Below are 16,832 nucleotides of genomic sequence, written 5' to 3' on the forward strand. Positions count from 1 at the left end.
CTTTCTGTATTCAAAGAATTAAATTCATTTTAGGGTTTGCATTTTATTGATATGTTCTAAGGATTAGATGCACTCAGTTAAGCTTCTTCCTGGCCAAATGACATACCCTGTCTCTGATGTCAGTCTGAGAAAATCCTATATAGTGTACAACATCCCCGGATTACCTTATCTAAGTATTACATGGACATTTCAGATGATATATCTTGGCATGTGGTCATTTTTCATTAACTTATTAGGGACTGTTAAAGCATCTTTCCCCCTTTTTGACACCTTGCCATAATTGAATGCAAGATTGACTGTAAGACTGAATGCCTGATATTCATGCAATAAGTGGATGGGGTTTCGCTGGTGTCTAGCAGAAACCATGCCCAGATGAGTGTTTTAGGAAAAAGGAATCTGTTGCTACCTGACACGGGCAATAGACAAATGATACCTACTCTCTGGACCTTATTTTCCTCAACTGTAAAAAGAGGGGATTCATTACAGCATCGCTAAGATCCTAAGCATTATAGAGATCTAAGACTTGGGAGAAAGGGTGGGGGGAATCCCAACCGTGAAGCCCTGCTGAGGTGTAATATACAATTGAATATTTTTTATGTATTTGTTGAAAGAATGAATGAAGCAGAATAATTAGCCTCAGGTAGGCCTCAAACTCCTTTGGAGACAATGGGAAATAATGACATTAAGCACTCATAGTTTCAGTGGTTAGGCTAGTGTGTTTTGGGAAACAGACTTTAGAGAAGTATGTTTAAATATGTAATGTTTTTCCCCAGATTTTTCACATTGAATTTTTTATTCTTAACCTTAATGTGTATGAAATACTTAGGAAAGCCAATAATTTTAATATTTTAAGCATAGCTGTGCTCTATAGATCATATATATTCTTCTTAGAAGAGAAATATCTTTTTTTTTTAAAGATTTTATTTATTTATTTGACAGAGAGAGAGCACAAGCAGGGAGAGTGGCAGAGGGAGAGGGAAAAACAGGTTCCCTGCTGAGCAGGGAGCCCGATGCGGGGCTCGATCCCAGGACCCTGGGATCATGACCTGAGCCAAAGGCAGACGCTTAACAACTGAGCCACCCAGGCGCCCCGGAGAAAAATATCTTTTAAAGGACAGCTTTCCTCACTTTGTACTCCTTTGCACTCACTTATTTCATTACATTTTGTGTAACCTAAAATTGTAGCTATAAAGCTATTTTGGGCATGCTTTTTCCAGAGCCTTGTAAGAATCAACAGGAGCATAATTTTCAGACACAGAAGCGCAAAATAAGCACAGAAGCCTAGCTACCATAAATAAAAAGGCCAGAATTCTAAGTTTGCAAAAGCACATAATTATTAGCAAGGGGGGAGGGAGGGGATAAGGACAAAAAGTAGAATTTTATTGGGTCTTTCTTCCTATTTCTAAACTTCTTCTCTGAATTTCATTTCTTCTCAGAGATGGAATTCTGTGAAACTCCTCACACTCTGTGCTCTGGCTACCAGACAGACATGCACAGTGTTTCTCGGCATGGCTACCAGCTAGAGATGGGCTCTGATGTGGACACGGAGACGGAAGGGGCGGCCTCACCTGACCACGCTCTGAGAATGTGGATACGGGGGATGAAATCAGAACACAGTTCCTGTTTGTCCAGCCGGGCCAACTCTGCATTGTCCTTGACTGACACAGAACATGAAAGGAAGTCGGATGGGGAGAATGGTAATAGAACTATCTATACTGTTTAAGTAAAACCCAGAGAAAATGCAGTTTTTAGCCTTTGATTTGTTTTCCTTCCCTATGTCTGCTTATCTTTCATGTACTGTGCAACTTAGAAATGCAGGTTAGTGGGCTCCCATAGACAAGGTATGTACCCAAATATCTGGCAAATAGACACATTTATTTATAATGATAGATAAAATGCTTTTTATTTCTGGTGATCCCCCAAAGGAAATAATCTCATGTCGTCAGCAATATTGTGCATGTCGTATTTATTACTCACCTTTTATTTTCATCTTTATTTTCCAGTGCACTACTAGTGGTGTTTATTATAGAAAGTACTCATTTCATGTATTTTGGCTTTATATCAATATATGAACAATGAGATGAATGACTGTATGTGCTCTCTTAATTCAGATTAACCTGTCAAGTGTACAGACAGATTCAAATTAACCAGGTTAGACTGAAACAATTAAAAAAAAACCCAGAAGGTAAATTAACTTCAGCCATTTGCCAGACAGTAAGTAATAATACAGTATCATTAAATTGTAATTATATATTCTTTTCTTACAACTTTTAGAAACAGAAAAGTTTTGTCTTTTTGATTTGTTGGGAAGAGGTTAGTTTATTTTACTTCTGTTCCTCTGTCCCTACTCTTATGGAATCCTTTCATAAAAAGCACATTAATACTTATTAAACACATTAATCTGGGCTCTTCATCATTCTGTTTGTCTAAACTTCATAGGTGCCATTACCGTGACCACAGGCCTGCTCTGTGAGCAGTGACTAATTAGTATTTTCTCAGGTGGCAGAGAGGTAGCCAACCATCCTATACCTACAGCTTTTTCTATTCTATCCTCCTCTGCCTGGTTCAGCCCATAGGGGACACTGGCCACAATGATACAATCAGGAATGACCATTTGCCCACTAGTTAAAATATCATTTCCTTAATGATAGACCATAACATTTTGTAATATCACCAAGTATCCTTGGGGTCTTGATTTTGTTTTAGTTTATTTTCATGTATGTATGTATGTATATATTGCTGGCTTTGGCCAAGAGCGAGGAGGGGAATTATGGAAATGAGAAGGGAACATAGATGATCTATGTATGCATAGTCATGTAAGTGAAAGAGCATTAGGATGGAAGTTATGAGACCTTGGACTGGTCTCTAAAGTTTTCTGGGCTTCAGCTCTGAAACAGAAAAACTAATGACCACATTTACGTGAAAAGGAGTGTTAAATGATCTCCTGCATCACTGAGACTTCTTGTTGTCCTTCATGTCACTCCTGACATATGAAGTAATATAGCCAGTTCACTGCATCGAAACATTAAAATAAAAGAAATTTCTCCATGGGTTTCCACCATTCTTCCACTTCTGTAAGACCCTAGGTGTATGGGGTTTCTTTTGAGGTAATGAAGTAATTCTGGAATTATATATTGGTGATGGTTACAGAACTCTGTGAAAGTACTAAAAACTACTGAATTATACATTTTAAGAAGGTGAACATTATGATATGTGAATCATATTTCATTGAATCTGTTACTGAAAAAATACTACCAGATGAAGGATATGGGCTAAAGATTGAAGAATCCCAGCTGAGTTGGATAAGGATTAATTCGTAAAATGTTTGGTATTACAGGTTTTAAATTCTCTCCTGTTTGTTGTGACATGGAGGCTCCAGCTGGGTCTACTCAAGGTAAGTGTTTCCAAATATTTGACCACTGATTATTTTTGCCTCACCCCATCCCTGACGCCCACCCCACAAAGTGGAACCCTGCCCCCCTGACAAACAACACACAGGGCTGGTTATTTAACCTGTCAAAGATTAGTTCATTGGCTGCTTACTGGTTTGCTTTCCTCTGGAAAACTTCATGTCTGTATGTTGGTAGTGAAGAGGAAGTGATGCAGGAGCTGGGGACAAGGACAAGACAAGATCTAAGGTGGGATAGGGAAACATTATTTAGCATGGAGGTGAAGATTTTAAGTCAAGTTGAGTTGGGTTTGGCCTCATGATTTCCTACATTATCTATGATTTTTTGCATGGCTTTAGTCATTAATTTAATCCAGATATTGTCATAACTTTAGAACACCTAGCAAATGGCTTTGATCTTTTCCTTCAGATGCTACGGCTTGGGTTTAGAATCCTGCTATATCCATGTCATCAATTATAAATAACACCTTCGATGAAAGAAATGTTGTTCATTCTTCCCTGTAAACCTCTATTTATACTGTATCAGTTTTTCAGTGAGGGGATATTGGTGTCCTTTTTACTTTTGTCTTCATTGCACCCATTAAGTTTTGCCTCTTTTTGTGAGGCATCCTGAAAGCAATATTTATAAATGATTTTGATGAAATCAAAATCAGATCTTCACATCTGACCACAGGGCAGTGACTCAAAATTGGAAGGTGGCCAGGGGAAGGGATCAGAGGAAAGATATATCAGAATGAGCTTTATCAAAATGCACATTATCCTCCCCTACCCCACCATGAGAACTGCATGCTGGGGTGAGCCACTATATTGTATTACTGAGTCTTATTCCTTGGGTGTATTAGGGACTTTCAAGAATGAAACTATTCAGTTTCATTTGGCCCTCAGTCTAATCAACTATCTATCTACCTTGATCGTGAAATACTATTTACTGAGACAGTTGGAAGACGCAGGAGTAAAGGACACGCATCCTATCTTTTCCTTGTAGGTTTATTTTCCTTATGGTTTATTTTAGGAACTGGATAGGGTATCACAAAATTGGGCTGGGCTGCCAAGGAAAACCAATGATCCAGTCTGCTAAAAACTCATCCTTACTGCAAGACTCTATTGGCCCAATATGTACCTCCAAGAATGATGTCAACTTTTGAGAGGCAGTGGAGCATAGTGATTATAAGTTTGGACTGTGGAGCCAGACAACCCAAGTTTAAATCCCAGCTGTGTGACCTTGGGAAAGTTATATGAAGTTTCTGTGCCTGAATTTCATCATCTGTAAAATAAGGATAATGTTAATGTCTACCATGAGGGTTTTGTGACGATTGAATAAATTAATGTATATGAAGATTTAGAATAGTATTTGTAACACATAAGTACAATTTGAATGTTCACTATTATTATTGATCAGCACTTCGATTTCCAAACACACTTTTGGTATCTTTATCTGATATCATCCTCATGATCACTCTGCGAAATAGATTCTCTTTATCCAGATTTTACATAGGAGGAAGAGTTAAAACAGAAATTCAGAAACCAGCTAGCTAAGTGCAACTGATTATTTTCCAAATAGCCATTCCTTTCCTTCCTTAACTCACATATAATGTGAACTTAAACAACTTTTCCCTTCTCGGTGAGAGTTCTATACATCTTATGCTGACTCCTACTACTAATTTTCAATAAAGAGTATACAGTTTAGAGTCTTAATTTATGACATCTAGTATGATTTCACCAATTTGATTCTATAAATTTTCAATCAGTGATAACCAGGCTTGAGCAGTCTTCAACATTTCCCTAGGTTCTCACAAAGAAGGTTTGAGTTAAGATGAGAGTATAAATGCTTTTTCTAAAAGCATATTAATTTGAAGAAATAGTTATTTTCAATGAATTGAACTTGATGTTTGTGTGCAACTGTTGCTATTTATTTCCCATTGATCTCATCCATTCATGGAAGGAGGCCTAAAAAGGCATCTTTTTCATTAATCTGACTTTTTATATACTATATTTGAAAAGAGTAAAATGGCATAAAATTTTTAAGATTTATATATTTTACTGTCTGAGACTCCATGCCACCCCATCCCTGTGCCTCAGTTAGTGTCAGTGACACTTTCTTTTAGTTCTGTCTTCCTATACATTCTGATTTTGAGATTATTGATGATGCAGTAGGCACAATATCATAGACCAGCTCAGGATGATTTAAGCCTCACTCCTGTAAATGTGGGAGAAAAGTGGAGATAGGGGAAATTGTTAATTTGGGTGAGTTATTCAACTGAGAAAGATTCTGAGACATGATTTCAAGGATGCTTTCAATTCTGTCCATCCTAGATTATGACTTGGATTTCCTACTTACATTTCCAAAATCATGTCTAGAAGGACTTGTTTCTTTCATTTCATTAATTGGTTAAGCTTTTCAAAATATTTATTTTTTCTCATTTTCATAAACTCTATTTGGTTACCCTTAATTGAATTTAAGTCTCCGACATGCTATAACCTATGAAGGATTAAAATAAATAACCATCCATTTTAGCATGAAACGCTTGGACTGAGCCGCCTGAAGCACAGGGGAGGGGAGGGAGAACATTGGGTAACAGAAGGGAATCCAGATTTCTTAGCTTTCATACGGCAATCAGAACACTAATGGAGTTTTGTTTCCATCCCCTCAAATTTGTCCTAAGTAAACCCTTTGTTGTCTATTAATGCTTAATGGTCTGTTTAGGAAAAATGCAGACTTACTCAAGTTAGCTTCATCCTGAGGCCTGTGAGCAGGACACATTGATATCAACCGTACCTCTTTATTCATTTTACCCCCTCACCATTCCCGTTTCACCTTACTACCAACATTGCTCTGAGGAAAAAAATAAAACTGAGAGGCAATATATTTTTGTAGCTCTTCTCTGATCTTACAAGGATAGAAATGCTGGTGGGTCAAACCTCTGGTCCTCTAATACACAGCTCTGCCTCTGACAGGCGATCCAATGGGCATTTCTTAGAAGGATTCGGCAGTCCTACTTGAGGCTCAACCTCAGCGATTAGGGTACCCCTCATAATTACATTTGACTCTACCTCAGACTGGAGGAATAAACGATATGGGCAACTAAATTTGGGTAATCAATTTCCAAGAATAGGTTTTTCACATATGGCCTAAATGAAACAGTTAGATTATAAAAAGTGAAAATGAAATTGTGTATCAAGAAGCTAAATGGAGAGAAACAGAGAAAAAGCATTCTGAACCTGTAACTAATAAAGTATACAGATGGTCCCCGACTTATGGTGGTTTGACTCACATGCTTTTGACTTTATGGTGTGAGAAAGTAATACTCATTCAGTATTAATTGTACTTTGAATTTGAATTTTGATCTTTGCCCGGAGTAGCGATATGCAGTACAATCCTCTCCTGATGCTGGGCAGTGGCAGGCACAGCCCCCAGTCAGCCACGTGATCACAAAGGTAAACAGCCAATACACTTACATCCATTATGCACCTATACAACCATTCTGTTTTGTGTTTTTTTTTCACTTTCAGTACAGTAGTCAATAAATTACATGAGTTATTAAACACTTTATTATAAAATAGGCTTTCTTTGAGATGATTCTGCCCAACAGTAGGCTAATGTGAGTGTTCTGAGCAAGTTTAAGGTAGGCTAAGCTATGGTGTTCAGTAGGTCAGGTGTATTACATGCATTTTCAATTTACAGTATATTCAACTTACGATGGGTTTATCAGGCCATAACCTCATTGTAAGTCGAGGAAGATCTGTAAATTGTGAAGAAATTATTTATAGCTATATTCTTGTTTATAGTGATATTTCTGTGCAAGCCATATTTATTGAGTGCTTACTCGCTGCTAAGCTCTGTACTGGAGACTGGGGATATATAAAAGATGACCAGTATACAATCCCCAATCTCAAAGAACATATAGTCCAGTGGGGGGGATGGATGCCCTGTTAGTTAGGATTATTCATTATTATTTATTACGGTTATTGCAGGGAACAGAAACCAACTTGAGATAGCTTACACAAAAAAACCCACATTTATTTAAAAGGGCATGAGAATGCTTCATGGGACCAGGGCAAGAGAGTGGCTAGACAGCAGGAAGGACTTAGATCAGAAGAATTGCCTGCACTTTGCCTCTTGTTTCTGAATCCAGTTCCTTCGGTCCTGCCTCTGCAGGTTGACTTTCTCTAAATCTCCCATTTTCAAGACACACCCGAAACCTCATACAATTCCTCAGTTTATATTTCTTCTGTTCAGAAAAGAAGTTGAAATTAACCTGCTATTTTTCAGTGCCATTTCTAAATTGCAAGGAGACAGAATAATTTTCCCAGCTTGAGTCAGATATCTACCACTGGTTCCATCAGCTACACCCAAGGAGTGAGGTCAGTAATACAAATGTTGCTTTGTGGGAACCCAGCCACTGGGTTCTTGGAGCAATTCTCAATGCAGGGCAGTCAGAGCCAAGTAGGCACATATACCCAAAGAGGTCTATTAGAAAGGAGAAGGAGCTAATTTTAATGCAATCCAGTTAGCACTGTGATAAAGATATGTGCAGCTTGCTATGAGAACGCAAGTGATCTCAAACCATTTATTACAGTAAAAATGGTTATATTAATTCAATCTAAATAAACTGTGCTCTCTATAGAGTGTGTGGTTAAGAACATGGTCTATGGTATAAGGTAGACCTAGGTTTGTGCCCTGGTTCATCCATTTACCTGCTGTGTGTCCTTGAATAGTTACCTAAAACTCTCCAAGCCTCAGTTTCCTTGTCTGTCAAGTGGAGATATTACCTATGCAGTTTTTGTGTGTGTGAGGATTAAATGAGAAAATGAATATATTGCTCTTCACAATGTGCCTGTCATATGTTAAATGCACAGTCAGTGTTAATTGTGGTTGTTTTCTATCATTCAGCAAGAACGTATTATGCACGTATTGTGGGGTAGGTGCGATGAGGTGAAGGCTCTCTTGGCAAGGATTAGCCAGACCTGCCGTGTGACTTCTGAAACATCTAGTGTCCCAGGAAACTCTAGCCTAGCAGGGTCCAGCCTATTTGCTCCTCATTTCCATCTGGGTAAAATGCCGTGCACTTGCCTTACCTTCAATAAGACATCATTTCCGTAGCCAACAATCTTGTTCTGCCAAGTATAGAAGACTGTAAGCAGAAATTCAATGAAGTACTTTAGACCTGGCTGAAGGTTCACTTGTACCATTGTTTGCCTGTTGTCATTGTAGTAGCTCCTTAAGGTAGAGCTGGGATTTCAACTACCCAGAAGCCCTGTTGATTTCCACGATTGTTGGGCAGCTGAGCTCCCTATATGCTTCTCAGGAACTTTACAGGTAAGGGATTATCTGATATAATCCCATAATAGCCAAAAAAATCCATTAGTACTGCTCCCTGTTGTTTCTGTACTGCATACCCCAGAAAGCTGGTAATATACCATGTGCTACCAATAAACGCCATACTATCTCAGCCATGCATATGGTGTTCTCAGACCCTAAATTGCTTCCTCGGAACAGCAGGAGTTGTGAAAAAACAGCTAGTCTAACACCTGGGTTTCTTGAATGACATGTAATAGTTACACCCAAATGAGGAGTCATTCCTTCTGATATTTGACCATGTGGGGCCATTCATGTACATTTAATGGAGGGAATTTGTTTGTTTGTTTTACATTTCTTTCCTTTGCTTTTTTGTTTTCCCCTGGTAATGTAAGTTATACAGGACACTTCCATAGCAATGATAACAGTTCCTCGGGAACCATCTGAATGTCAAAGGAAGTATGTGAAACAATGCAATGACTTGGTAATAGCTTTGGCAGGAGCCCTGCCATATAACTGACATCCTAATGGCTCTGTTGGACCCATTAGGCATGTATAAGACAGTGCAGTTGACTTTGTAATGGCTCCTTTGGAGATGTTACACAATCAGAGGAAGTGTGTAAGTCACTGAGATTACTTTATGTGTGCATGAGACACTTCTGTGGTGACTGTGATACTCTTACAATTGGAAACAATTTTGATATTATTGAAATTCAGCCATTATAAAGTTAGATATAACAAGCTCATATTTTCTTTTTTGTAGGTTATTTTTACTGTATTTTTTGTAGTTCTGAAGTTATATCAGCTGATGGTTTAAAAATTAAAACAGTAAAAACAAGTTTAAAGTGAAAAATCCTTCTCCCTCTTACACTTCAGGTGCCACTCTTGAGAGGTAGCCAGTGTTAACAGTGTATTATGTATCATTCCCCAAATGTCCTGTACATGTACAAACGGGAGAACATACTACAGAAAGTCTAATAATTTCTTATAACTAATATTCTATCTTGGACATTCTCCGATATTTGTAATATATAGATCTGTCTCGCTCTTTTTAATGGTTGTGTAGTCTGTTTCTGTATCATTTTTTTATTTAGTTAGTTCCCTTATTCGTGGACATGTAGATATCCAACGCTTTGTCATTAAAAACAGTGCTGCACTTAACATCTTTGTACACATCTTTTTGCACACCTATTGGATAATTTCGTAGAAGTAGAAATGATGGGTCAAGAATATGTACATTGAGCATTTTTTATAGATATTACTAAATTTCCCCTTTAAACAGCCAATGTATCTTCCTACTAATGCACCTGTTTTCCTATATCCTTATCAACACTGACAATGATGAAAAAGATTTATTTTTTTAAATTTTTATTATTATTATTTTTTAAAGATTTTATTTATTTATTTGACAGAGAGAGACACAGAGAGAGAGGGAACACAAGCAGGGGGAGTGGGAGAGGCAGAAGCAAGCTTCCCGCTGAGCAGGGAGCCGGATGTGGGGCTTGATCCCAGGACCCTGGGACCATGACCTGAGCCGAAGGCAGACGCTTAATGACTGAGCCACCCGGGCGCCCCGAAAAAGACTTCTAATACCCAATCTGCTAGATGAAATATGGTATCTTTTTGTGCTATTACATTGCATTTTATTTATGAGGGAGCTTGGGCATCTTTTTATATGTTAATGGACCATTTGCATTTCTTTGGTTCTGAATTTTCTCTTGACATCCTTCACCCATTTTTCTATTTGAATTTTTATATTTCTTACTATTTTTCAAGAACACTTCGTATATTAAGGTTAAAAATCCTTGGTGTCACATATTATGCATGTTTCTTAGTTTGTCATTTGCCTTTTGAAATAGGTTCACAGGATATGTATGTGTGTGTGTGTGTAGATGTACACCTTTATTTTTTTAAGTGCTCAAATTCAATCATCTGTACTTTATGACTTATGGAAGTATATGTAGAAAGATGGATAGATGATAGGCAGATATATAGCTACCAAAATTATAATGTCCCCAATTCTAAAAGCAAACTGCTTGAAAATTTATTTTAACTTTGAACTAGAATCTAAGTATCTACATACAAATAATAACTCTAAATGTCTGGTATGTATACGTGTGGTATGCATCATGGATATATTTACATGAAATCAAACTTGAATGTAAAAGAAGTTAAATATAGTATGAGTAATGTAGACGTTAAAATAAAATAGAATTATTTATTAGTCTTTGTAATTGATCTTGATATATTGTTTAACCACTTACTTCTTTAGTACATTAAATAATATGAAAGAAGCCAAAATGAATTAATGTGCCTACAGAATTAGCTTATCAGTAGATTTTTTAAATTTTTTGAGTAAGCTCCATGCACAGCATGGAGCCCAAAGTGGGTCTTGAACTCACGAACCTGAGATCAAGACCTGAGCTGAGATCAAGAGTTGGGCACTTAACTGACTGAGCCACCCAGGTGCCCCTATAGATTTTTTTAAGAGGTTAGAAAATGTAACAAAAAATATGGTTGAGCATATACTCACTAGGAATAAATGACAGTACAGACGTACCTTGTTTTATTGTGCTTCACAGATAATGTGTTTGGTACAAATTGAAGGTTTGTGGCAACCCTACTTTTTTTTTTTTTAAGATTTTATTTATTTATTTATTTGAGACAGAGAGAATGAGAGAGAGAGAGCACATGAGAGGGGTGAGGGTCAGAGGGAGAAGCAGGCTCCCTGCTGAGCAGGGAGCCCGATGCGGGACTCGATCCCGGGACTCCAGGATCATGACCTGAGCCGAAAGCAGTTGCTTAACCAACTGAGCCACCCAGGCGCCCCATGTGGCAACCCTACTTTGAGCAAGTCTGTCGGCACCATTTTTTCAGCAGCGTTGCTAACTTTGTAACTCTGTGCCACATTTTGGTGCAAAATTTCAGACTTTTTGATTATTATTATTGTATTGGTGATGGTGATCTGTAATCAGCGACCTTTGATGTTACTATTGTAATTGTTTTGGGGCACCACAAACCATGCCCATATAAGATGGTGAAATTAATCGATAAATGTTGTGTCTTCTCACTGCTCCACCAACTGGCCAGTTCTCCATCTCTCTCCCTCTCTTCCAGCCACCCTATTCCCAAGACACAACAGTACTGAAATTAGCACAATTAAAAACATACAACAGCCTCTAAGTGTTCAAGTGATAGGAAGATTATCATGTTTCTCATTTAAATCAAAAGCAAGAAATGATTAAACTTAGTGAAGAAGGCATATTGAAAGCCAAGATAGGCTGAAAGCTAAGCTTCTTATACCAGTTAGCCAAGTTGTGAATATAAAGGAAAAGTTCTTCAAAGAAATTAAAAGTGCTACTCCAGTGAACACACAAATGATAAGAAAGCAAAACAGCCTTATAGCTGATAGGGAGAAAGTTTTAATGGTCTAGATAGAAGATCAAACCAGCCACAACATTCCCTTAAGCCAAAGTCTAATGCAGAGCAAGGCCCTAACTCTCTTCAATTCTATGAAGGCTGAGAGAAGTGAGGAAGCTGAAGAAAAAAAGTTTGGAGCTAGCAGAAGTTGGTTCTTGAGGTAAGAAAAGAAGCCATCTCCATAGCATAAGAGTGCAAGGGGAAGCAGCCAGGCCTGATGGAGAAGCTGCAGCAAGTCATCCAGAAGATCTGACTAAAATCATCAATGAAGACGGCTACACTAAACAGCAGATATTCAATGTAGACAAAACAACCTTCTATTGCAAGAAGATGCCATCTAGGACTTTCATAGCTAGAGAGAAGCCAGTGCCTATTTTCAAAGCTTCAAAGAACAGGCTGACTCTTATTAGATCTGAATTCAGCTTGTGACTTTAAGTTGAAGCCAATGCTCCTTGTTAACTCTAACTAATTTTTGGTAGAGTTATTAACATTTATATAACATATAACATATATTAACATTTCTAATATTTCACAACTATAAAATAGACATCTTTGTCATCAAAGCTATGGTCTGGTTCTACTTCCTTACAGCAGATTTCTACAAAGAAAATAACTGGGTTCAATAATGTTTACATTAAGGCCCAAGATACATATTATGAAATTATTTCTGAATTCATAGCCCCCCATTAGCAAAGCATGAAAACAGCAGTTTCATTGCTCCCTCACTTACATTCGGTGATTTACTTTAAAATATTTCTTGCCAATTTTTCGAAGGGTAAAAAAATGAAACTATGTATTTAAAATTACATGGCCCTTATTGATTCTGGAATTGAACCTTTTATCATCTCCTTTTTTTCTAATGACATTTCTTCATTTGTTAGTTGAGCTGATTTTTCCAGTTATATATTATTTAAAATCTAGAATTAATGGGTAAATCTGAAAGTCATTTCATGGGGGGACAATAAAATACATAATCAAGGAAAGGGGAGAAGCTAAAAAAATAAGCCTGTCATAATAACTCAGAAAAAGAGGAAATTGAACAATTCCTAGGAAACTACTTTATGCACCTCTTTGAAGATACACTTGAAAACCTGGGTGGAGTGGATGATTTTATAGGAAAAATATAAATGCCCAAAATTGGCCTTAGAAGATAGAGAAAATCTAAACTTTCTGATTTATATGATAGAAACAAAATTACCAAAGAACTACCCAAACCAAAAAAAGTAGCAGAATTAGTTTCATAGGCAAAACCTGCCAATCTTTTAAGGAATGTATCATTTCAGTGCTCCTTAAATATTTTCAGAGCATAACAAAAGTGAAAGCTTCCAAAATCTTTGAAAATTTTTTGGAAGCAAGAAAAGCTTTGAGGTCTAAAGCAGAAAAAGAAATCCCAAAATATAGCTACAAACCAATTATACTTGTGAATATTGATGGAAGCTTCTTAAATAAAATACTGACAAAGTCCAGCAATGGAGTAAAAGAATAATACGCTATAACTGAGTACAGTTCACTAGGAATGCAAGGATGGTTCACTATTAGGAAATCTGTTACTCTAATTTACTCTATGAATAGATAAACCATATGAAAAATTGCTTAGATGCTAAAAAGGCATTTAATAAAATCGAGAGTTGTATTTATTTTTTTAAAGATTTTATTTATTTATTTGTCAGAGAGAGAGACAGAAAGTGAGTACACAAGCGGGGGGAGCAGCAGGCTCCCCACTGAGCAAGGAGCCCGATGTGGGACTTGTTCCCAGGACCCTGGGATCATGACCTGAGCTGAAAGCAGATGCTTAACCGACTGAGCCACCCAGGCGTCCCCAGAGTTTTATTTAATAAATACATACTATTTACTCTCTGCAGACACTGTTCTAAGTATTTTACAGATATTAATGAGTTTAATTCTCACAACAACTCCATGACTTAGGTAGTAATAATATCTGCATTTCCATATGTAGAAATTGAGGCATAATGAAGATAAGTGAAGTCATTTTGCTAGTAAGTGGCAAAGCCAGGCTTCAAACCCAGGCAGTCTGATTCTAAACCCTTGCATTTAACCACTCCACTATACTGCTGCTCATCAATTTTTGATAGAGATTCTTATTTAAATATACCTATATATTTATATAAATCTAATTTCTTAGATATAATTCTATTATATATGCTATTATAATTAATTATTACATTATAATGATATATTATATAATTAAAATTATATGCTGCATTAAAATTACAAACATAATTATAGTAGCATATATAATATGATTATATATAATTACATGTAAATAAACATAATTATTTATAATTAAAAATATATATAATTCTGTAGCATGATGTCATGTTAAATCATTAAACCCAATTTTATTTTAAGTGAGGAAGCACTAGAAGGATTTCCATTTGAGTCAAGAGCAAAACAAGGATGTTCACTTTCACCAACTACTTTAAACAGTTATGAAGGTTGCAACTGTCACCATTATTCATATATACAATGGAATATTACTCAGCCATCAGAAAGGATGAATACCCACCATTTGAATCAACACGGATGGAACTGGAGGGGATTATGCTAAGTGAAATAAGTCAAACAGAGAAATACAATTATCATATGGTTTCACTCATATGTGGAACATAAGGAATAGCATGGAGGACCTTAGGGGAAAGAAGGGAAAACTGAAGGGGTGCAGGGGGAAAATTCAGAGGGAGAGGTGAACCATGAGAGACTATGGACTCCAGGAAACTAACTGAGGGTTTTAGAGGGGAGAGGGGTGGGAGAATGGGTTAGCCTGGTGATGGGTATTAAGGAGGGCACATGTTGTAATGAGCACTGGGTGTTTTACACAAATAATGAATCATGGAACACTACGTCAAAAACTAATGATGTACTGTATGGTGGCTAACATAACATAATAATAAAAAAGAAAACAGAAATAAGAGGAATAAAATTAGAAGCAATGAAGTAAATTATTTGCAGATTACATAATGTATGTTTACAAAAATCTAATAAAAGCAAACAGTAAATTAATACAAACAAAAATTCAAATTAATAGTTTTTCTCTGTATAAACCACAACCAATTAGAAAATATAGTTGAATAAATTATTAGTTTAACTTACAATGCAATGGTGACAATCAAAATACCTAGGAACTAACTAGTAAAAAGTACACACATGCACACACACACATGCACACATATGCTGCAATGCTATTGAGGAACATAGAAGGAAACATATATAAATGGAAAGCTATACCCTGTCCTTGGATGGTAAGTCTCAGCATCATAAAATTCTCCCCAAATTAATCTGTAATTCTAACATGATTTCAATAGAAGTATTAGCCTTATAAAAACACTGACTTACTGGCTCTGATGTTCAAATGGAAAAAAAAAAAAAAACCCAAACATGTGAGAACAGTTTGAAAATATTTGGGAAAGAAGCATAATGTTGTGATAGTAAGTTTGCCAGTTATTAAAATGTATTTAAGTTCATTTTAATTATACTAGTGTAGTGCTAGTATATGAATAAACAAAGTGTTAGAATGGAAGAGGAAACCCAGAAATTGACCCAAATATAGATGGTGGGGAGATGAACCATGAGAGACTATGGACTCTGAGAAACAAACTGAGGGTTCTAGAGGGGATGGGGTTGGGGGGATGGGTTAGCCTGGTGATGGGTATTAAAGAGGGCATGTTCTGCATGGAGCACTGGGTGTTATATGCAAATAATGAATCATGGAACACTATATCAAAAACTAATGATGTAATGTATGGTGATAACATAACATAATAAAAAAAAAAGAAAAAAGGTGTCAGGACAATTAGGTAGGTATCTACAAAACAATAATATTGATTCTCTACCTCACTTCCTACACCAAAATAAATTATAGATGAATTAAAATTTAAATATGGAAGTAATTAGTAGAAGGAAATATGGGAGAATTTTTTTCCTGAACTTGGAGTAGGGGAGGCTTTTCTAGATATAGGACATGAAAACAAGCTGTAAACAAAAATGTTGCCATGTTGTATTTGTAGCATCCAGAGACAAAGGGTTAATTTCCTCTTATGTAAAAAGTACTTACAGTCAATAAGAAAAAAAGCCCCAACAATAAAATGAAAAACAATTGATAGAGTCCGTAGAAAAGGAAATGAGAATGGTTCTTGGACATATGAAAAATGTTAACCTCACTCCTAAAAGAAATGCATAATAGAACCATAACTTATCATTTATCACCTCTCACATTGGTAATAATAACCAGTTAATAATATGCTTTGTTGATAAATGTGTATGAAATATTGATTATAGGAGTATAAATAGAGTCTCTATGAGAGGAAATTTGACAAAATCTAGCAAAAAGTCTACCTCCTTTGACTCAGTGGTTTTACTTTGCAGAAGTTATCCTATAGACATTGAGTGAGTATGCAGTGATATGTATGAGGATGTTTACAGTAGCATTGTTCAAAATAAGTCAAGCAAGATATCAATGAAAATGTTCATCAGTAGGGGGCTCCTTGAATAATTTATGGTACAGTCATGCAGTGGAATATTCTTCAGCCTTATAAAGAAGGAGATATACATGATGGGAAGAGAAGTAGAATGGTTTAGGAAGAATTGCATAGGGCCATTTCAACTCTATTGACACAATATTTGTTATTTATTTATTTATTTATTTATAACATTTTATTTCTTAAACTAAGTGGTTAGGGGTACATGGGT

At 36.4% G+C, this 16,832-nt stretch overlaps 1 protein-coding gene across 3 annotated transcripts in view; it reads left to right on the forward strand.

The window, feature by feature from the left end:
• TENM1 (teneurin transmembrane protein 1) overlaps window positions 1-16,832 on the forward strand; it is a 548,130-nt gene that overhangs the window by 73,977 nt on the left and 457,321 nt on the right. For all 3 annotated transcript variants that reach the window (XM_021685960.1, XM_021685969.1, XM_021685964.1), the window contains exons 2-3: window positions 1,437-1,697; window positions 3,338-3,394. In XM_021685960.1, the coding sequence (XP_021541635.1) occupies window positions 1,437-1,697; window positions 3,338-3,394 (318 nt within the window). The remainder of the gene's footprint in view (window positions 1-1,436; window positions 1,698-3,337; window positions 3,395-16,832) is intronic.

The sequence above is a fragment of the Neomonachus schauinslandi genome, chromosome X, assembly GCF_002201575.2.
Source record: "Neomonachus schauinslandi chromosome X, ASM220157v2, whole genome shotgun sequence".
Classification (NCBI taxonomy): domain Eukaryota; kingdom Metazoa; phylum Chordata; class Mammalia; order Carnivora; family Phocidae; genus Neomonachus; species Neomonachus schauinslandi.